Source organism: Vulpes lagopus, chromosome 6, assembly GCF_018345385.1.
Source record: "Vulpes lagopus strain Blue_001 chromosome 6, ASM1834538v1, whole genome shotgun sequence".
Taxonomy (NCBI): domain Eukaryota; kingdom Metazoa; phylum Chordata; class Mammalia; order Carnivora; family Canidae; genus Vulpes; species Vulpes lagopus.
In genome coordinates, this window is record NC_054829.1 from 96,105,217 (window position 1) to 96,130,286 (window position 25,070).

General features: G+C 35.2%; 1 protein-coding gene and 1 pseudogene across 1 annotated transcript in view; one reads left to right on the forward strand and one right to left on the reverse strand.

The window, feature by feature from the left end:
- STPG2 (sperm tail PG-rich repeat containing 2) overlaps window positions 1-25,070 on the reverse strand; it is a 560,246-nt gene that overhangs the window by 386,899 nt on the left and 148,277 nt on the right. The window contains exons 8-10 of the mRNA XM_041757622.1: window positions 15,252-15,411; window positions 8,274-8,434; window positions 102-191 (exon numbers count right to left, since the gene is read on the reverse strand). Of these exons, the coding sequence (XP_041613556.1) occupies window positions 102-191; window positions 8,274-8,434; window positions 15,252-15,411 (411 nt within the window). The remainder of the gene's footprint in view (window positions 1-101; window positions 192-8,273; window positions 8,435-15,251; window positions 15,412-25,070) is intronic.
- Window positions 4,735-4,834, forward strand: LOC121494026 (annotated as a pseudogene).

Below are 25,070 nucleotides of genomic sequence, written 5' to 3' on the forward strand. Positions count from 1 at the left end.
CCAGGTATCTCTCTCAGATCCTAATATACTGTTCATGTTATACAGTCATTTCCATGATTCCTAGATTACAAATAAGTTTGGTTATAGAGGAGTCTTCTTACCATATCTGACAGTTTAGTAGATTTTTGTGTTCTTGACAAGAAAGCAGCATAGTAGTTAGTCAAGTCAGGTAGTTCATCAGAAATTCCAACCTGTGAATTCCAAAAATCATGTTGAAAGAAGGGATAAAAAGTATGTATCATTCCTAATTATCAATTCAAGTGGCACAAAAAATAATAAATTTGCAAGAAAGTATATCAAGGTTGTTCTATCATTGGAGATAGACGTATTTATTATAAATTTTAAGTGGGATATAAAAGTAAAAGACTTAAAGTCAATGAGATACTAAAATTTAAAAAGAGTTGATTATAAAAACTCTGGAAATAGGATGGATCTACATACATTATTTAAACACATTAAGAGGGGATCCCTGGGTGACTCAGTGGTTTAGCACCTGCCTTTGGCGCAGGGCGTGATCCTGGGGTCCTGGAATCAAGTCCCGCATTGGGCTCCCTGCATGGAGCCTATTTCTCCCTCTCCCTGTGTCTCTGCCTCTCTCTCTCTCTTTGTCTCTCATGAATAAATAAATAAATAAAAATTTTAAAAATAAAAAAATAAACACATTAAGAGTGAGTTATTACCATACTGTAATGTCAAATTTAGACATCAATTTGTGTTGCTTCGTAACACATATATAAATAATATATATGATATTTAGCCAATCATATAGTATTATTTGTTAGTACTAAATTATTAATACATAACATAAAAATATATTAACAGTAACTACTTAAATTTATTATGTAGAAATCCTACATTAATAAATTTTCTAAACAAAATGATCCACACTCTCTTGAATATTGTAAATTATTACATGCATTGAGAATGTAAATTAATAGGCTACATGAAGCTGGTAATCTAAAAATGTAATTAGCAATTAATTAATCCTTGTGATATTATGCTTCTGATTCATCATACAATTTAGTCACTTGCATTCACTTAATATTTTAAACTGTATAACCAGTAGTAACATTCTTTGCGTATACAAAAGAGAATTTATTTTCCCATTTTTACACACTTCACTGTTTTTATTCCAGAATTTGGTATGCATATTTAGTCATTTAGAATTTGATACCAAGTAGAATAATTAGATATCTCTTTCTTTGTTCACATTATGAGGAATAGTAATCTACTAAAAACTCCATCCCTCACATGGTGTATCTTTGAAACTATATGCCTCTCTACCCTAAATGCTGAACTAGTGCTTCTCCACACTTTTCCTAATACTAATCCTATTTAGTCACCCAAAGGAAAACTGATTTTACCACTTTAAAAAACAGAAATCCAGTCACAATTTGTGAAAACCTTCAAATATAGAGTATCTGAACATTATTATTTTGTGTGATTTTATATTTATTGATGATGAAAAAATAATTCACTTTTATAATAATTTTATTATCAGGTATGTGGTACTAGAAATTATAAAATAAAGAAGTTCTTGAAAGCATCTTAAAATTTTTTAAAAGATTTTATTTGAGAGAGAGACGGTGAGAGAGAGTGAAAGTACAAGTGAGAGGAAGGGACAGGAAGAGAGGAAGAAACAGACTCCCCACTGAGCAGGGAGCCAGATGCCTGATGTAGAGCTTCATAAAGGGCTCAAACCCAGGACCCTGAGATCATGATCTGTGCTGAAGGCAGACACTTAACTGACTGAGCCACCCAGGCACCCACATTTTATAATTTTTACTGTCTATGGGTAGAAGTTCAGAAAACAAATCAGTCATTGGATGACGTAGATTTTAGAGGCAGTAAGTTTGCAGAAAACCATATTTTTACCAAAAATAATTTAAATACAGATAAAATATAATAAAATCCTATTTTTAAAGGCCTCATAGAGTTGTGGATGCCTCTAACTTTGAGTTGTCAGCATAGACAAAAGAGGCTAAGATTCTAAATAGGGTAGAACTTCTGAAAGATAAGCTATCATTTTGTAGGTGCTTTCTCCCTGGTGGCATTTACTCCTAACAGGCAACAAAGAAAGAATTTGAGTTTTGACCTGGTGAGGCTGCTGTTAAAGAGCTGAGAAAAAGCTTACTGTGGTCTTATTAAGCCAGAATGGCAAAATTTCAGGTTTGAGGAGCCTCAAAAACACATAATTTTCCCTAGGAACCTTTTTGCCATTGGATAAGGGATGGGGTGATGCTAAAAATCTAAGCCAAAACACAAATGTATTAAAGACTGAAGTTCAGAACTTGACAGACAGAGGTCTTGACCACATCAGGCTTATAGCTAAAATCTCTAGAGAACTACTTAAGAAAATTAACAAACCAGAGGTAAACTAAGCCCTAGAAAAAATACAATCACTATAATAATGACTGGATTAAGGTAATCTCAGATTTCCATCTGCCATGCAAAGGAAAGTATAAAATCTCTCTAGTCAAACATAACACCATTTAAAGTTACATGCAACATATGGCATTTCATTAAAAATTAGAGGGCATGCCAAAAGATAGACATGCATGATCAAACCTCAAGAGAAAAAAAATAACAGAAAATAACAACAGACTAATAGGTGATGTAGGTACTGGAATTAATACACAGAACTTTAAAATTAGTATAATTAATGTGTTCAAGAAAACAAGAAAATAATGAAAAAGAAGAGCTAAAAACATGGAGAATTTCTCCTGAGAAGTAAAATCTTTGTAAATATTTAAATAGAATTCATTCTAGAACTGAAAAATAGAATATCTGAAATTAAAAAATAGATCAGTGTAATAGGATTTGAAACAGAGTTAAAAAAAAAATTAAAAGATTAGTTAATTGAAAGATATGCCCGAAGAAGATATCTAAACTGAAGCACAATAAAAAAATAAAATAAATTAAAGAAAGAAAAAGAAAACATGATACTTAGGGACTATAAGAGATGGTTGAGGCATAGTAAATAGGTGTAACATATCTATTTCTTAGAGTCTCCAAAAGATATGCAGAAAGAATGTGACAGAAGAAATTTATGAAGATATAATAGTAAAAATTATTTAAAATTATGAAAGACCCAACTGCAAACCTCAGACAAATAAGTATAAAGAGAACCACACTTCTGACACATTGAATAGACCCCCCCCCAAAAAAAAGACATTTGCTTTCAAAGAAGAAACAAACTTGACAATGTACTTCTCAGTAGAAATGACAGAAGGCTTAAAACAATAGAATAACATCTTTAAAGTACTGAAAGAAAATAACTACCAACATAAAAACCCAACCCCCCAAATTAAAAATGACAAAATAAAGACATTTTCAGACAAAACTACAATAATTCATCATCAACAGACCTTAACCAAGAGAAGCACTAGAGGGGCTTTTTCAGGCAGAAGAAAAATGATTGATACAGAAACACAGAAATGCAGAAAGAAACAAAGCATAAAAGAGAAAGTAAATGTTTTGGTAAATATGAATAAATACTGACTGTACAAAACAATAATATTCAAAGGGTTTAAAGTATACATAAAATGTATGATAATAATGAATAAAATAGGAGGTAGCAAAATGGAGCTAAAATGTTTTAAGTTAGCATTATCAAGAAAGTGGTAAAAGTAATCCTTTTATTAAACTGCAAAAAGTAAAGGATACAAATTGTAAATTTGGTGACCACCACTAAAAGGCTATAAAACAATATACAACTAAAAATGTTATAGAAATAGATGAAATAGAGTAATATAAAATATTTGACTAATTCATAAAAGAAGGTGAGGTAAGAAAAAAATGCTAAAACAAGCAAGCCAATAGAATATATGAAACAATCTGGTTTCTACACACACAAATGTATCAGTAATCACATTAAATATTAATGGGTTAATACTGCAGTTCAACACAGTTTATGACTGGATTTTTAAAACTAAGATGTACTTAGGGTATATCTTTTACTCTTGATTATAGTTTGTTAAATTTTACATAAACTAAGAGTCTGGATTAAACCTATGGATAGTTTTCAATTGTCAATAATAATAACAAAAGTTATTAAGTTTGTACTATGTGCCAGAAGCTATTTAAAGTATTTAAATATATTGATTCATTTAGCATTCACAATAATGCTTTGAGGTATAACCTATGATGACCTCCATCTTACCAAAGCATAGAGTCTAAATAAGTTCAGTGACAGAGCAAGAAAATATACTCAAATACTCTGACACCAGAGATCATCCTTATAATCACTAAGCATACTGCCTCATTATCTTCAGTAGAGAACAAAGATTATAATGAGGGTTTTGTAAAAATTGCTTGCAAGTTATAATTCTAATAATTCTCTTGAATCTAAATGTCAGGTTACTTAGAATAATGAACTTCTAGTACATTTGAAACAAAATACAACAAAAATATTCTAAAAATTGCTATTGTTCATGATGCACTTCAAATATATCAGCACTGAAACCTGGTTAAGATGGTAAATTTAATGTTATACATTTTTTACCATATTAGAACATATATGTAAATAAAATTTTGTAAGAATTCATAAAAATCTCACTTTGCAAAATTTTAATTTTGCTTAAATAAGAAAAACCTTTATTCAATTTTTCTTTTATGCCTACAAATCTTAAGCAACTCTTGAGATTACAGATAATGATTTACAGCTGTTCTTTCATTACAATGAGATCTATTTCAGCTACATCTTAAGTTTTTAACTAATTTAAAGAACTAGGAATGATAACTTTGGCAGCACATATACTAAAACTGGAAGAACACAGAGAAGATTAGCACCCTGTGCAAAAATGACATCTAAATTTAACTTCATTTCATTTATAAAAAAAGTGTTTTAAAGCACCAGAATATTCTTACATTACCACCATAAAAATCTTAGGATTCAATTTCCTATAAACCATATGTATTCTACCCTTTCTGGGTTGAAAATAATTTTCTCTGTTAGGAAGGACAAATCCAATTGTCCAATCCAATTCAGCATTTCAGTGACTCTATTATCCCCCATATCATCTACTCCACTCGTACAGAGTTCCTTTTTGCTACATTTTGTTTTGCCAAGCCAAATTTCTACAAGCTAGTTTTAATTTTCTGTAGTATTTTTTACACTAAATTGTCCTTCTCTTTAAACTTCCTGGAGTATAGTTCTATGCCCCTCTCTCATATTCATGTATCCAATTATAATTTCCTGAGTTACTACTATAGAATAGATACCATGTTTTCACTGTTTTGTACATGTCCTTTCATAATTTGGCAACTATATTCAAACTTCCCCAACATTTAACTTCTATTCTACCAATAATATATCTATTCTATCTATATTTTTTACCCTTATTGTTAGCTACTTTTATTTTTCCATATGTACATTCAACTTTCTCAAATTCTTTAGGAGAAAGAATAAATAAATTTACATGCATAGATTACAATGTTCTTTTTAAAATGTTCTCTACAAAGTTTCATGTGTAGCCAAACTGCATTGTCAGAATTTTATTCATGAGATTATCTTCCTGTCAACTCTTCTAGGTTAGTGAACTCTTAGAGTCTCTGATCTTAAAAACATTTCTTGTTTCTGCTGATCATTTTGAAATAGGGAATATCTAAATTCCTGGTACAAATCTAACAATGTCCAGAATCTCTTCTTGATAATTTTAAACTGTAAAATAACATGACCACTGTTTGCACAAGATTCTTCCGTTCTATTTCATTAGTTCTCCTTATTTAGTCAAAATTAAGCTAAGATATGAGTTCCTCCCTTAGCATCCTCTACCTTTTGTGAAAGTAAATTATCAGGAAATCAAAAACATGTAAGACATTCCGCTTTCAATAATATGAAAAATCCAACATAAGATTTAACATTTACTCACATAGTTATCATCTTTGATATTCTGTATAAATTTATATATATCCAGATTTCACCTGGTAACATTTTCCTCTGCTTGGAAGACTTCCTTTCACATTTCTTATACTTCAGGTCTTTGAGGGATGAATATTTCAGCATATATATATACATATATATGAATTTATATATATATATATGAATTTTATATATATATAAAAGTCTTCAGTTTTATTCTCATTTTTCAAGATATTTTAGCCTGCCATAGAATTATAGCTTGACAAGTGTTTTCTTTCAATACTTAAAAAAGGTGCACTGCTGTCTTTTGACTTCCAACAAGCAATATGCTGTCATTTTTAACTTTGTTCCTCAATGCTATGTATCCTTTTTCTCTGGTTGCTTTTAAGAATTTTTTTTAACCATTCTAGTCAGTTTGGTTACAATATGTCTTGGCATAATTTCCTTAATGTCTTCTGTGCTGCAGGCATGTTGAGCTTCATAGATATGTAGGGTTTTAGCTCTTATCAAAGTTAGGAAATTTTCAGCCATTGTTTCTTAAAATATTTTTTATTTTTTTTCCTTCAAGGACGCTATTTACACATATAGTAGGCCACTTCAAATTGTCTCATAGTTCACTGATACTTTATTCATTATTTTTGTCCTTTTTTTCAGTGATTCATTTCAGATAGTTTCTATCAGTGTCTTCAGGTTCACTAATCTTTTCTTCTGAACTTTCTAATCTGTTAGTGATAGTGCACCTCTTAAAAAATGTTATACTTGCCATCTCTAGAACTTCAGTTTGTTCCTTCTATTTGTGCCATTTCTCAACTCAATATGTCCAATATTTATTCTACCTTCTTGAACATGTGGAATCTAGTTATAATAACTGTTGAATGCCTTTACTAATTCTAGCATCTGTATAATTTCTGGTCTTTTTCTATTGATTGTTTCCCACCCCCCACCCCCAATTCTAGGTTATATTTTCCTGCTTCTTTGCATATCTACTAATTTTTTTATTGGATGCCATACACTGTGACTTTTATCCTCAGGTACTGGATATTTTTTAATTTCTATGAATATTACTGAGATTTGTTTGGGGATGAAGAAGTCCAGTAAAGCAAAAAAATATATAAAGATGAACTACTTGGAGAAAAAATATAAACTGTCATTTACAGGTGGCACAACTGTACTTGAGAAATTTTTTTTAAACTATTAATAAATTAGTAGAATTAATCACTTAATTTATCAAGAAGTATAGGTAACTGGTAAAACAAATCTTTTACTAAAGACTATGATATTTCTTTATACCAATAGCAGAAAGCTAAACAATGAAAATATTTGAAAGATACCATTAGAATAAAAAACACAAAATACTAAACACAAAGGAATAAATCTGGGATGCTTGGGTGGCTCAGCAGTTTAACTTCTGCCTTTGGCTCAGGTTGTGATCCTGAGGTTCTGAGATCAAATTTCACATCAGGCTCTCCATAGGGAGCCTGCTTCTCCCTCTGCCTATGTCTCTGTTTTCTCTGTGGGTCTTTCATGAATAAACTAATAGAATTTCTTTTTTTTTTTTTTTTTTTTTTTTTTTAATTTTTATTTATTTATGATAGTCACACAGAGAGAGAGAGAGAGAGAGAGAGAGAGGCAGAGACACAGGCAGAGGGAGAAGCAGGCTCCATGCACCGGGAGCCCGACGTGGGATTCGATCCCGGGTCTCCAGGATCGCGCCCTGGGCCAAAGGCAGGCGCTAAACCGCTGCGCCACCCAGGGATCCCCTAGAATTTCTTTTTTTTAAAAAAAAAGGAATAAATCTAATAAAAATGGGTAAGACTTCTACACAAAATTATAAAACCACAAAGAGCATTTTAAGGAAATCTAAATTACTCTCAGAAAAAGTGGAGGAATTTTATTTATTTATTTATTTATTTATTTATTTATTTATTTATTTATTTTAGTAGAACAAATTTAGAATGAAGTTAAAGAAATACATATAAGATCCTCAAAGAGATAGAGAATAAGATCCACCTTTTAAAAAGAAATTATAAACATAGTTGCAAACCAAATTAATGTTTATTCTTATGCCATAAATTACCACATACAAATAATTTCAATAATAATGTATGGCTTGAGGCACTTGGGTGGCTCAGTCATTTAAGCATCTGATTCTTAGTTTCAGCTCATGTTTACTGCAGGGTTGTGACACTGAGATGCACATTGGGCTCCACGCTCAATGCACAGTCTGCTTATCCCTCTCCCTCTGCTCCTCCCTGTGCTCACTCGCTCTCTCATAAATAAGTAAAATCTTTAAAAATAATAATAGTAGTATGGCTTATAATAATGAGGCATATATGTCACAAGCAAATTTTTTAAGTCCTAAGTCTTGGTATTATATATAAAGAACATTATTTTGGTATTCACAAATTACCTGATAATCAGCAGGACCAGGAGCACTAAAAGCTTCTTTCTGAACCAGGAAGAGAGTCCGAGGAACAGAAGAACCAAATGCACTTTTCTTTTGTTTCTTCAAGCAGGTATTGCTAACGTTGTCAATTATAGTATTGTTTAGGATATTATAAAACCCAGGACCTAAAATCATGAGGAATGTCATATTAAACATGCTTTTAATTTTTTAAAACTAAGTAACCTTAAGTTAAATAATTGTTTTTAGAAAGAACTCTCATATACTGCTAGCAGGAATGTAAAATGATATGACATTAGAGAAATAATTTGTCAAATTTTTATAAAGTTAAACAAATACTTAGTATATGGCCCAAAATTCTACTCCTGGGTATTTTCTCAAGAAAAATGAAAACAATCCAAATGTCCATCAGCTGGTGAATTTTTTAAAATGTGCCAAACCAAAAAAAAAAAAAAAAAGTGCCAAACCCATGCAACAGAATACTATTCAGCAATAAAAAGGAAATATAAATGCAACAACATGAATGATCCTCAAAAACATGATGCCAAGTGAAAGAAAATAGATAAAATCCAGACTAATGTATGATTCTATTTATATGAAGTTCCAGAAAATGCAATATCATAGTGCCAGAAACAGTAGCCTGGAGTGGATGGAGATTAACTGCAGAGGGGAATGAGAGAGCTTTTTTTTTTTTTTTAATTTTTATGATAGTCACACAGAGAGAGAGAGAGAGAGAGAAGCAGAGACATAGGCAGAGGGAGAAGCAGGCTCCATGCACCGGGAGCCCAACGTGGGATTCGATCCTGGGTCTCCAGGATCGCGCCCTGGGCCAAAGGCAGGCGCCAAACCGCTGCGCCACCCAGGGATCCCGAGAGAGCATTTTTAAAATGATGGAAATGTTCCAAAATTTAATTGTAGTGGTGGTTACCTGACTTACATACATTTGCCAAAACTCATCAAACTACATACTTAAAATTAATTATTTTACTGTGTAAATTATTTTTTCTGTGTAAATTATACCAGAAGAAAGAAAAGAAAGAAAGAAAGAAGGAAAGAAAAAGAAAGAAAGAAAGAAAGAAAGAAAGAAAGAAAGAAAGAAAGAAAGAAAGAAAGAAAGAAAGAAAAAGAGAAAAAAAGAAAAGAAAAGAAAAATTAATTCTCGATGCTAAAAAGTATTGAAGAGTTGATGTAGTAACATTAGAAATCAATTTGGGCCTGGAATAACTTTGTCTAAGAAGGGCTAAAATATCACTTCCACTGCATGCTACTGGTCAAAAAAGACACCAGAGGAGCCAAGATTGGAAAGGAAAATAAAAGACTCAACTTCTCAATGGCATGAGTAGTAAATAATTTTGTACCAGAATAGACTTACCATAACAAATTACCATAACAAAACTTACAGCAATGGTTTGAGATTAAGCAATGGTTTAGAAGCTAGAACAACTCAGAAACAGGGCCATAAGAGGACAGATGATGGCTTAAAGGACAAGAGGAAATGTTACCAGAGGTTGGAGAAAAGATAGCTTGTATAATAGAATGGCAGAGATTTTAACAAAACTAATGCTTGAGATAATGAAGAAAATACTTAATAAGTAGTTTTTAGCTAAGAAAGTTTCCAGGCTGAATATCAAAAGTGCCAACCAGTTGTTTTTATCGATGTATAAAAAGGTATGGAAAGAAAGAGATGAGTTAAAACTGTTGTTTTCAAGGGGAATTTATAAGAAATGAAAAGAAATCAAAATTTTCTGGTCTGAAAGTAAAACTCTTTTTCATTGCATCTCTCCATATAGCAAAAAGCTCTCAAAGCAAGAAATGGCCTTGAGAGATCAAAGACCAAATCCAGGGTTTCGCTGTAAGAACCTTTGTTAAGAACTCAGAAAGATTTAAGATGGTATGTCATAGAATCTCTCAGTTAAAGGAAAGGCTTCTAAGAATTTTAAGACCATATGTCAATGACCTTAGAATCTAGGAGCATTGAGGGGCACCTGGGTGGCTCAGTGGCTGAGCATCTGCCTTCGGCTCAGGGTGTGATACCAGGGTTCTGGATCCAGTCCCAGATCAGGCTCCCCACTAGGAGCTTGCTTCTCCCTCTGCCTATGTCTCTGCCTCTCTCTCTCTCCCTCTGTGTGTGTGTGTGTGTGTGTGTGTGTGTGTGTCTCATAAATAAATAAATAAAATATTTAAAAAAAAAGAATCTAGGAGTATTGAAACTACCAGCACCAAAGATGACCCAAAGTAGACAAGGGTTTTCCTAAGAAGTACATTTGAGTGTGGCTTTTATCCAGGGTATTTGATTCTAATACAATAAGATACCTACAAAGTTTTCATATGGAATTGTACAAATTTTGAAAGAAAGGGACATCAACAGTGCAAAATGAAAAGTGGCTATAGAGCCTAATCTTCCATAGGCATCAACAGTGCAAAATGAAAAGTGGCTATAGAGCCCTAATCTTCCATAGGCAAGAAGCAGGTTGAGAAAGCTCCAACTGCAAACACAGCTTATTTCTTTGAGATTTTTTTCTTGCTTCTTGAGGTAGATCTGTATTGCTACATACTTCCCTCTTAGGATCACCTTTGATGCATCCCAAAGGTTTTGCACCATTGTGTTTTTATTTTCATTTGTTTCTATGTATTTTTTAATTTCTTCTTTGATTTCCTGGTTGATTCGTTCAACCTATAGTAGCACGTTGCTTAACTTCCATTTATTTGTGGTCTTTCCAAATTTGTTCTTCTGGTTGACTTCTAGTTTCATAGTGTGGTAAGAAAAGGTGCATGGTATAATTTTAATCATTTTGTATTTGTTGAACCTGTTTTGAGACCTATTCTGGAGAATCTTCCATGTACACTTGAAAAGATATATGTTCTGCTGTCCTAGGATGGAATGTTCTGTATATATCTGTTAAGTCCATCAGGTCCACTGTGTCATTCAAAACCATTGTTTCCTCATTTATTTTCTATTTAGATGATCTATCCATTAATGTCAATAGGGTATTAAAATCCCCCATTACCATTATATTATTATCAATTAGTTCCTTTATATTTGTCATTGTTTTATATATTGTCATTGTACTCTCATGTTGGGTACATAAATATTTACAATTGCTATATCTTGTTTGATTGTCCCTTTTATGGTTATATAATGCTCTTTTCTGTTTCTTTTTCAAGTCCTTATTTTAAAGTCTAGTTTGGGAGGCACCTGGGTGGCTCAGTGGTTGAGCATCTGCCTCCAGCTCAGGGCATGATCCTGGGGTCCTGGGATCAAGTTCCACATAGGGCTCCCCATGGGGAGCCTGCTTCTCCCTCTGTCTATGTCTCTGCCTCTCTCTGTGTGTCTCTCATGAATAAATAAATAATCTTTAAAAAATAAAAATAAATATAGTTTGGGGGCACCTAGGTGGTGCAGTCAGTCAAGTATCCAACTCCTGGCTTCAGCTCAGGTCATGATTTCAGGGTCGTGAGATCAAGCCTAAAGTCTAGCTCTGTAATCAGCTTGGAATCTGCTTGAGTTTCTCTCTCTCTCTTTCTCTCTTTCTCTCTCTCTCTCTCTCTCCCTCCCTCCCTCCCTCCCCCTTCCTCCCATGCTGACTCTTGCTCTCTCCTTCTCACATACATACATACATACATACATACATACATACATAAAGTTCATCCACATAAGTATTGCTACTCTGGCTTTCTTTTGACATCCATTTTCATGATAAATGTTTCTCCACCTCCTCACTTTCAATATGCAGCTGTCATTGATCTAAAAGGAGCTTCTTGTAGGTAGCATATAGATAGCTCTTGTTTGTTTAGCCATTCTGACACCCTACAGCTTAGATTGGAGCATTTAGTCCACTTATATTCACAAAGTAATTATTGATAGATATGTATTTATTGCCATTTTATTACTTGTTTTGTCATTGTTTCTTTTGTCACTGTCATACTTAACTGTCTTCCTCACTTTTGGTCTCTCTTTTGCACTCAAAAAGTTCCCTTTAATATTTCTTGGTGTAGTGGTCATGAACTCTTTTAGTTTTTGTTTCTCTGGGAAGCTCTTTATCTCTCCTATTCTGAATGACAGTCTTACTGGATAGAGTACTCTGACTGCGATTTTTACCATTTAGCACTTTGAATATATCATGCCACTTCCTTCTGGCTTGACAAGGTTCTGTTGAGAAATGTCCAGCTAGCCTTATGGGTCTTGCCTGGTAAGTTAAGGACTTCCTTTTGTCTTGCTGCTTTTAAGATAGTTTCTTTATCGCTATATTTTGTAAATTTAATTACAATATGTCTTGGTGTGGGCCTACTTTTGTTGATTTTGATGGGAGTTCTCTGTGCCTAATGGATCTGGATGTCTGTTTCCTTTCCCTGATTAGGGAAGTTTTCTGCTATTATTTCCTGAAATAAATTTCCTGTTCCCTTTTCTCTCTCTTCTTCTTCTGGGACTTCTATAATGTGAATGTTATTATATCTATTGGAGTCACTGAATTCCCAAAGTCTACTTTCATGTCCCATAATTATTCTTTCTCTCTTTTGGTTCAGCTTCATTATTTTCCATTATTTTGTCTTCTAGGTCACTAATTAATTCCTCTGCTTCTTCTGGTCTGCCATTAATTGCATCAAGCCCATTTTCAATCTCATTTATTATATTCCTCATTTCTGATTCAGTCTTTTTTAACTCTTTTATCTCAGTGGTAAAGGTCCCCCTAATGTCTTCCATTCTTTTCTCAAATCCAGTGAGTATCAGTATTACTGCTGCTTTAAATTCTCCATTAGGCACGTTACTTGTATCTGTTTTGCTTAGATCCCTGGCCATAGCCTTATCTTGTTCTTTCATTTGGAATAAATTCCTCTGTCTTGGCATTTTGTCTAAGTCTCTGTCTTCTTAGAAAAGCCAGTTATGTCTCCTGCTCCTGAAAGGAACAGCCTTATGAAGAAGTCATTTAGTGCCCAGGGCCTGGTGCTTCAAGGAATATCTCTGGTGTGTGCTGCATGTGCTCTGTCTGCTGTTGTGTTTTGGTTGCTCTATTCTTCAGGCCAGTTGTCTGTAGAGGCTCTCCTTGTCTGCTATGGACAGTGTTTGGTCCCTCGACTGAATGTAGTGAGTTTTAACTAGGTGCACTCTAGTCTGCTTATAAAATGAGACCTGACACCAATTCTGCCAGAACTGAAGCCCTGTAAAACTCTCTAGGTAGGAGATATGGTGTAGGCAGGGGTTTGTGCTGGTCTTCTGGGGGAAGGGCCTGCCATGCTGGGACTGAGGCAAGCTTGACTGAGAAGGGCAGTCCTGCCAGAGCATGTGGGGTGGGGCTTGGTGTAAGCAAGTTAGACAGCCAGAAACACAGCCTATTTCTTATAGAAAAGGAAGGATGATTCAAAAGATGGAAACAAAAGCCCAAAAGGTAAAACAAAACAAAACAAAACTTGGAAAGTCATTCCCAGGGAGCTTAGCTGGGTCCTAATGGGGAAATTACAAAAACTGCCTAGTTGGATTTCATAATTGCTATGGGCCTATAACTGTTACAGGCCTCCAGTTTTCTCTTTTCTGAATAAAAGCATCTAGTATGATTATTCTATCTTTTTCCTATTGCTGTGTTTTGAGATGTGAAAGGCAGATAATGTGTCTTTAGTTCAGAGCTCTTCTGACAGAGGGAAATCATACTCAAGAAGCTAATCTGAAGTACCACACCCAAGATGCCTGGGTGGCTCGGGGGTTGAACATCTGCCTTTGGCTCAGGATGTGATACTGGAGTCCCAGGATCAAGTCCCACATGGGGTTCCCCGCAGGGAACCTGCTTATCCCTCTGCCTATGTCTCTGCCTCTCTCCTTGTGTCTCTCATGAATAAATAAATAAAACATTTTTAAATAAATAAATAAATAAAGTATCACACTCAAGAATTCTCACCTATAGAGATACAGGACTTAGATGACAAGATCCTGAACTTCAAATTATACCATATTACATGAAACTTGAAGGCCTTGAGAAGGCATATAAGACAATTGTAAATATTTTGTGGGAAAAGTGTAGTCTATAGTAAATGGACAGGAACAACATGGAAGGTGTGCGCTCTGGCTGGGATAAGAGATGGGACACCGTTCAGACATTCACCAGTTGAATGGCACAGGGCTCTTCTCAGATGAATCTGTGGCAAGAGTGGAACTTCTACTGACTTATTTATCATAGACTGTATCAAAATAAATGTTTTTAACAATGTTAAAAAAAAAAAAAAAAAAGATGGCCACAAATTCTTTACTACCCATGTCATTGACAGATGAAGTGTCAAGTTCTTCTGTTCAAAATGTGCTGCCCTGAGTGACCTGATTAACAGAATGTGGAACTTCTGACATTAGGAAATAAGAAGCCTTGTACCATCTTGCCACATCCTATAGAGCCCTGAGCTACCAAATTAAAAGACCAGCTACCCGGGGGCAGCAATGCTGAAGCTATGCATGCACTCTGAATGACAGTCTCATCTGAGCTCTGCCTTCTAGCTATCCCACAAAATAATAAGATACAATAGAAAACTCTGTTTTTAAGCCACTAAATTTGGTATGCAGCAACACATAACTATATGTTAACGTTTATAGAAGTTATTTTTGTGCTAGACTCTTAATTCTGTATACTAGAATATCCCATGAGAATACTAGAATATGTGCTAGGATATCCCCAAAATAAAATTTTAACAAAAGTGTATGTCATAAGTTAAATTACTGGCAATAACCATGTAGTTGATATATATGTTCAACCATAAAGAGAAATTAGGAAATTTACTGAATAAAGGAAAACAACAGAAAATTACCATTAAAGATATGTCATGTTAAATTGAAATCTTATTAAAATTGCACATTATTTTTAATCTGTGTTTAGTGTATAGTCAATACTTTAAAAATGTGACTCAAAATAACAACACAAATCGTATAACAAAAAAAAATTGTGCTTTCTGGTACATCCATCTTGTTAAGAATATTAAGCTATATAAACATATGGATTAATTACTAACCTGGCATTTCCTCTGTCCTACAGTCTTGTGTGAATCGAGAAGCACTTTGACCAAAAGGGGTACTTTTCAGTCCGGGTGTTTTCTTCAAGGAATTAAAAGCAGTTCGAGATTCATTATATGTGCCAGGAGCTGGAGTGATTGATTTCATAGGTACAAATCTCTGGTAAAGAACAGGAAAATAAGCCAATAAGAAATGTACCATAGTACATTTTGATATTTCATGAGTTAAAAGCTGCCTTCTTAGTCAATATAATATTTGGAGTTTATTTCTTCATGAAGTAAAAAAATAGAGATGAATTAAGATATTGTACCTATCAAAACATAAAATATATAGCTTTTAGTAAAATCATATATATATATATATATATTAATACAGTAATGCATTATGTACTTTACTAAGCCAAATAGACATTTTGGAGGAAATCATCTCAAGATGAGATTCTAGATAATAACATATGTATAATCTTCACATTTAAATTATTCTGCAAGTTAAAATAACAAATAAAAAACTATATGGTCTAACATAGTTTCTTCTATGTAATAAAATTCACACATTGACAATGTTCCATGACATATATATTCAATTAACTCAACAATATCATTAAATAGCTTTAAAAATCTTAGATTTAAGTGATATACATATCTGGTTTAGCTTATAATATTAAACTTATATTATGAACACAAAAAGTTTATTATAAATTTATATTTAGCTTAATATATAATATATATGTATCTATAGGTATAACTGAACTCTTATAAAATATAGTATTATATCTTTTGAAACTTTTTATTTGGTATTAATTTCAAATTTATGGGGATCCCTGGGTGGCTCAGTGGTTTAGTGCCTGCCTTTGACCCAGGGCGTGATCCTGGAGTCCTGGGATCCAGTCCCATATCGGACTCCCTGCATAGAGCCTGCTTCTCCATCTGCCTGTGTCTCTGCCTCTCTCTTTCTCTCTGTGTCTCTCATGAATAAATAAATAAACTCTTTAAAAAAGTAAAAATAAAACAATTTCAAATTTACAAAAAAAATTGCATGAATAAAAATAATTCATAAAATACATGTATAATGTTTACCCAGAGTCACCCATTGCTAACATATCATCTGCTTTTTTAATTTGTCCACACTGTTTCTGTCTCTTTCTTTATGTCCATTCCTTCCTCTCTATCTCCCTGAGTGTGTCTATGTGCACACATATGCACACACACACAGACATGCAGCATGTATATACAACCATTTAATAGGAAGTTATATATATTATGGCCTTTTACCCTCAAATACTTTGGTGTATATTTACTAAAAGTATGGATTTTTTTTACATACCTGAGGCACAGTTACCAACTTTAGTAAACGTACCAATGATATATTTTTACCTAATCAACTATTCACATTCCAAATCTATCAGTTGATCTAATAACACCTTGTTGCATTTTCTCCCTTTAGTATATAATCTAGTCTAGGTTCAGATATTGCTTTTAGCCTCCTTTAATATTAGAACATTTCTTAAACCTTCCTTTGTATTCTGTAACTTTGGAAGAATATAGCACCCTACCTTTGTATAATAAAACTTTCATTAGTTGGGACTTCTCTGATGCTTCCTCATGATTACACTCACATTGTGCATTTCTGGACAGCATACTAAATAGGTGATGTAGCTTTCTCAGAGTATCATATGTGGAGATACATGATGTTCTTGAACCTCAATTGTCATTTTAAATTTATAAAATTGAATACTCCCTCTTCATTTAAGCAAGAGCCCTCTCTTCTCTCCCAATTATTCATTTCATTATATATCTACTTATGAATTAATAATCCATATGAAACTATGAATGCAGGCAGCCCAAGTGGCTCAGCAGTTTAGTGCCAACATCGGCCCAAAGCGTGATCCTGGAGACCCGGGATTGAGTCCCATGTCAGGCTCCCTGCATGGAGACTGCTTCTCCCTCTGCCTGTGTCTGCCTCTCTGCCTCTCTCTCTCTCTCTGTCCCTCATGAATAAATAAATAAAATCTTAAAAAAAAAAAAGAAAGAAAGAAACACTCGTAAAACAATCAATGTGATTCATCATATCAGCAAGAGAAAAAACAAGAACCACATTATCCTCTCATTAGATGCAGAAAAAGCATTTGACAAAATACAGCATCCATTCCTGATCAAAACCCTTCACAGTGTAGGGATAGAGGGAACTTTCCTCAACATCTTAAAAGCCATCTATGAAAAGCCTACAGCAAATATCATTCTCAATGGGGAAGCACTGGGAGCCTTTCCCCTAAGATCAGGAACAAGACAGGGATGGGACTCTCACCACTGCTGTTCAACATAGTATTGGAAGTCCTAGCCTCAGCAATCAGACAACAAACAGACATTAAAGGCATTCAAGTTGGCAAAGAAGAAGTCAAACTCTCCCTCTTCGCCAATGACATGATACTCTACATAGAAAAGCCAAAAGCCTTCACCCCAAGATTGCTAGAACTCAAACAGTAATTTGGTAGCGTGGCAGGATACAAAATCAATCCCCAGAAATCAATGGCATTTCTATACACTAACAATGAGACTGAAGAAAGAGAAATTAAGGAGTCAATCCCATTTACAATTGCACCCAAAAGCATAAGATACCTAGGAATAAACCTAACCAAAGAGGTAAAGGATCTCTACCCTAAAAACCATAGAACACTTCTGAAAGAAATTGAGGAAGACACAAAGAGATGGAAAAATATTCCATGCTCATGGATTGGCAGAATTAATATTGTGAAAATGTCAATGTTACCCAGGGCAATGTACACGTTTAATGCAATCCCTATCAAAATGCCATGGACTTTCTTCAGAGAGTTAGAACAAATTATTTTAAGATTTGTGTGGAATCAGAAAAGACCCCGAATAGCCAGGGGAATTTTAAAAAGAAAACCATAGCTGGGGGCATCACAATGCCAGATTTCAGGTTGTACTACAAAGCTGTGGTCATCAAGACAGTGTGGTACTGGCACAAAAACAGACACATAGATCAATGGAACAGAATAGAGAATCCAGAATTGGACCCTCAACTTTATGGTCAACTAATATTTGATAAAGGAGGAAAGACTATCCATTGGAAGAAAGACAGTGTCTTCAATAAATGGTGTTGGGAAAATTGGACATCCACATGCAGAAGAATGAAACTAGACCACTCTCTTTCACCATACACAAAGATAAACTCAAAATGGATGAGGGATCTAAATGTGAGACAAGATTCCATCAAAATCCTAGAGGAGAACACAGGCAACACCCTTTTTGAACTTGGCCACAGTAACTTCTTGCAAGATACATCCACAAAGGCAAAAGAAACAAAAGCAAAAATGAACTATTGGGACTTCATCAAGATAAGAAGCTTTTGCACAGCAAAGGATACAGTCAACAAAACTAAAAGACAACCTACAGAATGGGAGAAGATATTTGCAAACGACATGTCAGATAAAGGGCTAGTTTCCAAAATCTATAAAGAACTTCTTAAACTCAACAGCAAAGAAACAAACTATCCAATCATGAAATGGGCAAAAGACATGAAGAGAAATCTCACAGAGGAAGACATAGACATGGCCAACATGCACATGAGAAAATGCTCTGCATCACTTGCCATCAGGGAAATACAAATCAAAACCACAATGAGATACCACCTCACACCAGTGAGAATGGGGAAAATTAATAAGGCAGGAAACAATAAATGTTGGAGAGGGGATGCGGAGAAAAGGGAACCCTCTTCCACTGTTGGTGGGAATGTGAACTGGTGCAGCCACTCTGGAAAACTGTGTGGAGGTTCCTCAAAGAGTTAAAAGTAGACCTGCCCTACGACCCAGCAATTGCACTGTTGGGGATTTACCCCAAAGATTCAGATGCAATGAAACGCCGGGACACCTGCACCCCAATGTTTCTAGCAGCAATGTCCACAATAGCCAAACTGTGGAAGGAGCCTCGGTGTCCATCGAAAGATGAATGGATAAAGAAGATGTGGTTTATGTATACAAAGGAATATTCCTCAGCCATTAGAAACAACAAATACCCACCATTTGCTTCAGTGTGGATGGAACTGGAGGGTATTATGCTGACTGAAGTAAGTCATTCGGAGAAGGACAAACAGTGTATGTTCTCATTCATTTGGGGAATATAAATAATAGTGAAAGGGAATATAAGGGAAGGGAGAAGAAATGTGTGGGAAATATCAGAAAGGGAGACAGAACACGGAAGAGTCTTAACTCTGGGAAACAAACTAGGGTGTTGAAAGGGGAGGAGGGCGGGGGGTGGGGGTGAATGGGTGACGGGCACTGAGGGGGACACTTGACGGGATGAGCACTGGGTGTTATTCTGTATGTTGGCAAATTGCACACCAATAAAAAATTAATTTATTAAAAAAAAGAAAATATGAATGCCAGTTTTGACATTTATAATTGATCACTATTTTTTTTACCAGTAGGGATCCTTTCAAGTTGGTTCATATGTCCCTATGATGTGCTGACATCTTTTTTTTTTTTTGAGAGTTTTCTTATTTTGTGACATAACAAGATGTTACAGATTCATCTTCCACCTACTTTGTCCAGTCCTTATTTCTTGGCTTATTTACCAAGCTAGGATATATATCTGTATATCTAACTATCCATACCTATACCCATATCTATACACACACACATACTCATGGAGACATCTATACATATATACTTTAGGAAGTCAAGAGTTCACATCAAACCTTCAATTCAAATCTATCATACAAGGTTCATTTTTATCTCTCCTAATCCAAATTTGTATGTACCTTCTTCCAAGTGAAAACTCTGGTTCACATTATTGACGTTTTTGTTTAGGATAACACACCTAAAATAGTTTCTTACTGCTTCACCCATACTATTATAATAAACCAACTTCCTAAAAATAATTCAGAATTCATTTGTAATTCTTGCACTCACTATCCCTTCCAACTCTATCCTATCCAAGACTGATGTAGTAAAATACTGACGTAACATGGATGTTTCTGTCTGTCTTCAATATGGTTAAAAGTATTCACTTACAATATAATGGCATATTTGTTTCCATCCACTTTCAGGTTTAGGGCTTTTATTTTAAGCCTTCTCATTCTTATCTACTTATTTTTATTTGAATATATAGGACATTGACATGCTTCAAAAAGACAAATATGTATTTTAAAAAGTATACTTGAAGACGTGCCTCTGCCTTCATTTCCCTTCTACCCCATGGATTCTAGACCACTGGAGGAAAATAGTCCAAGTTTATAACATTTGGGAGGAGGGGCAAGGTGGCAGAAGAGTAGGGGTCCTCAACTCACCTGATCCCACAACTTTACCTAGATAACTTTCAAAACATCCTGAACACCTATAAATTCGACCTGAGATTTAAAGTGAGAACACCTGGAATGCTACAGAGAGAAAAGTTTTTGCTTCTAACAAGGTAGAAGGTGGAAAAAATAAATAAAAAAGAATAAAGTGAGGGAGCAGCACCATGCTAAAGCAGAGCAGTATAAAACTCTGGGACAGGATAGCCCAGCCCTGGAGAAGTGGGAACTTTAAAAATCCATGCCAGAGTTTTCCCTGATGGAAAAGGGCTTTGGAACAATAGCAGGGAAATCAGACAAAATCCACGGAGGGGCAGTGAGGCCTCAGGATTCCCAGAGTCACTATAAGAGGAGGGGCATCTGGGAGGAAAGCTTACCACAAACTCCTGTCTGATAACAGCAAAGGGCTGCAGCCCTCCGGGATATTTGGGAGAAGCCAATCAGTTAGGTGGGCCGGCTCCAGATGGGGGTAGCCATGCCCCATTCCCTGCGGGAGAGGCAGCCTCCAGGAGCGGGTCCAGTGGCACAGGGCCCCAGATCCCAGGGTGTCCAAATGGACAAAGCTGCAATCCTGCATTCCTCTGGGACAGGCAGAAGTGAGTAGGGCATAGGACAGTGAAAACTCTCCTGCCACTGGGCACCCCTAAGCAGTGCAGATCAGTGCACCTGTGCCAGACCCAGGAGCATCTAGGCCAGTGCAGACTGGGAGACTGCGTCAGTTACTCACAGGGAGCTCAACTCCAGAGCTGGAAATTTAGCACCACCATTGTTGTTTTTCCTCCTAGTTTCATCCTGTGCCTGGGAGAGGTGGGGCCACTGGGGAACAAAGGCCTCCCAAAAGAAACAGCTCATACTGAGCCCCACACCTGGTGATGGGAGGGTCATCTCAGCCCAGACACAGACATCTAAGAATCAGCACAGCAGACCTCTCCCTGAGAAGACAGCTGGAAGTACAAGGGAAGAGCAAGTTCTTGACCAAGCAGCACTGGAAAGCTCCAGGACCAAGGGAAAATAATATAGAGAACTAGAGAATCCCCCCTCTTTTTTTCCTTTTTCCATTACAACTCATTTTTATATAAGACTAAACATTTCCAGCATTTTTTTTCTTTCCCCACCTTAACTACAATATTTTACCAGCTCTTCATTTTTAAGTTTTTCCTTTTTGACTTTCATATTTCTACAATTACATGTCTTAGATATATTTTTGAGTCCTGGATTCCCTTCAATGTACTCAATTTAATTTGGGGAGATATATGAGATATAGGTTTTGTTTTGTGTTTTTTGTTTTCTTTGTCTAGTTCTGACTACAATGACAGAAGCTAATGCCTTCTAAAACATGACCATCATACACCAAGTGGAATACTGTGCTGGTTCATTCTATGAAATTATATACTCTCTTCCTTCCCATTCTGCCCCCCTCTTATGTCTTGTTTATGTTGTGGTGATCAATGTTGGGGCCTTCTATAAGTATTGCTGGTTTATATAAATTTGGGATTGAGCATCTTCTAACATACAGAACAAAATACACTCAAAACCAAAAGGATCACGCTCTAGGATCCCTCAGATAGAAAACATTCTCTCTCCACTACCACTTCTTCACCACCACTATCCCTCAGCGCCCCCCTCCTTTTTTTCCTTTTTCTGTTTTTCCTCTTTACTTTTTTTTTCTTTTCTTCTTTTACTTTTTTCTTCTTCTTTGGGGTTTTTGGCCTTTTATTTTTTTACCACTTTGTTTTAAATTCGTTTTTCACTTTAGTGGTCCTTTTGTTTTATTTTGTTCTGATCTTCTTTATCATTTTCTGGTCTCTGACATTTTCAAAATAATCAGGGGGTGGATTTTATTAGGTCTGGTTGATATTTTTGACTCAGCCCAGTAACACAACCACTCTGTACTGAACAAAATGACTAGAAGGAAGAATGCACCAGAAAAGAAAGAACCAGAAACAGTACTCTCTGCCACAGAGTTCTAGAATATGGATTTCAATTCAATGTCAAAAGCCAATTCAGAAGCACAATTATAAAGCTACTGGTGGCTCTGGAAAAAAGCATAAAGGATTCTAGAGACTTTGCTACTGAAGAATTGAGATCTAATCTGGCCAAAATTAAAAATAAACTAAATGAGACTCAGTCCAAACTGGATATCCTAACTCCTAGGGTTAATGCGGTGGAAGAGAGAGTGGGTGACATAGAAGAACAAGTTGATTGTAAGAAAGGAAGCTGAGGAAAAAAGAGAAAAACAATTAAGAGACCATGAGGAAAAGCTTAGGGAAAAAAATGATAGCCTAAGAAGGATGAATTTACATATAATTGGGGTTCCAGAAGAAGCCAAGAGGGAGAGATGATCAAAAAGTATATTTGAAAAGTCATAGCGGAAAACTTCCCTATGGGGAGGGAAACAGGCATTCAGATCCAAGAGATGGAGAAGGCCCCCACCTAAAAAAAAAAATTAATAAAAACTGTTCAACACGTTGACATTTAATAGCGAAACTTGCAACTTCCAAAGATGAACAGAAAATTCTTAAAAGATCAAGAGACAAGAGATTCTTAACTTATATGGGAGAAATATCAGATCAAAAGCAGACTTCTCTGCAGAGACCTGGCAGGCCAGAAAGGGCTGGTATGATATATACAAGGTACTAAATGAGAAGAACATGCAGCCAAGAATACTTTATCCAGGAAGGCTGTCACTCAGAATAGGAGAGATAAAGAGCTTCCAAGTTAGGCAGAAACTGAAGAATATGTGACCACCACATCAGCTCTGCAAGAAATATTAAGGGGAACCCTGCAAAGAAAGAGGTAGCCCAACGAAATAATCCACAAAAACAGGAACTGAATAGGTAATACAATGACACTAAATTCATCTTTCAATAGTTACTATGAACATGAATGGGCTGAATGATCCCATCAACATATGCAGAGTATCAGACTGGATAAAAAAGCAAGACCCATCTATTTGCTGTCTACAAGAGACTCATTTTAGACCTAAGGACACCTCCAGCCTGAAAATGAAGGAGTAGAGAACCATTTACCATTCAAATGGTTCTCAAAAGAGAGCTAGGGTAGCAATCCTCATATCAGATAAATTAAAATATATCTCGAAAACTGTAGTAAGAGATGAAGAGGGACACTATATCATACTTAAAAGGTCTATCCAACAAAAAGACCTAACAATCATGGATATTTATTCCGCTAATGCAGGAGCTGCCAAGTATATCAATCAATTTAAAAACCAAAGTAAAGAAATGTTGGATAATAATAATACACTGATAGTAGAAGACTTCAACATGGAACTTTCTGCAAATGACAGATCTTCTAAGGAGAGCATCATCAAAGAAACAAGGGCTTTAATTGATACACTTGACCAAATGGATTTCAAAGATATATACAGAACTTTCCATCCAAACAGAACTGAATATACATTCTTCTCAAGTGCACATGGAACTTTCTCCAGAACAGACCACATGCTGGTTCACAAATCAGGTTTCAACCAACACCAAAATATTGGGATTCTCCCCTGCATATTTTCAAACCACAATACTTTGAAACTGGAATTCAATTACAAGAAGAAATTTGGAAGAAACTCAAACACATGGAGGTTAAAGAGCATCCTACTAAAAGATGAATGGGTCAACCAGGAAATTAGGGAAGAATTAAAAAGATTCAGAGAAATTAATGAAAATGAAGATACAACTGTTTAACATCATTGAGATACAGCAAAAGCAGTCCTAAAACACAAATACATTGCAGTATAAGCCTCCCTCAAAAAACTGAAAAAAACTAAAATACACAAGCTAACTTTGCACCTAATGGAATTGGAAAAAGAACAGCAAGTAAAACCTACACCAGGCAGAAGAAGAGAAATTAAGATTCGAGCAGAACTCAATGAAATAGATACCAGAAGAACTGAGAACAGATCAACAAAACCAGGAGCTGGTTCTTTAAAAGAATTAATAAGATAGATAAACCACTACCCAGTCTTCTTTGAAAGAAAAAAGATTCAAATTAATAAAACCACAAATGCAAGAGGAGAGATCACAACCAATAACAAGGAAATGCAAATGATTTTAAAAACATATTATGAGCAGCTATATGCCAACAAATTAGGAATCTAGAAGAAATGGATGCATTTCTGGAAAACCACAAATTACCAAAACTGGAACAGGAAGAAATAGAAAACCAGAACAGGCCAACAACCAGTGAGGAAATTGAAGCAGTTATCAAAAACTTCCCAAGACACTAAAGTCAAGGGCCAGATGGTTTCCCAGGGGAATTCTGACATTTGAAGAAGAAATAATACCTATGCTACTAAAGCTGTTTCAAAGGATAGTAGGGAGAGAATGCTTCCAAACTAGTTTTATGAGGCCAGCATTACCTTGATTTCAAAACCAGACAAAGACCCCACAAAAAGGAGAATTATAGATCAATATTCCTGATGAACATGGACGTAAAAATTCTCAACAAGATACTAGCCAATAGGATCCAATAGTACATTAAGAAGATTATTCACA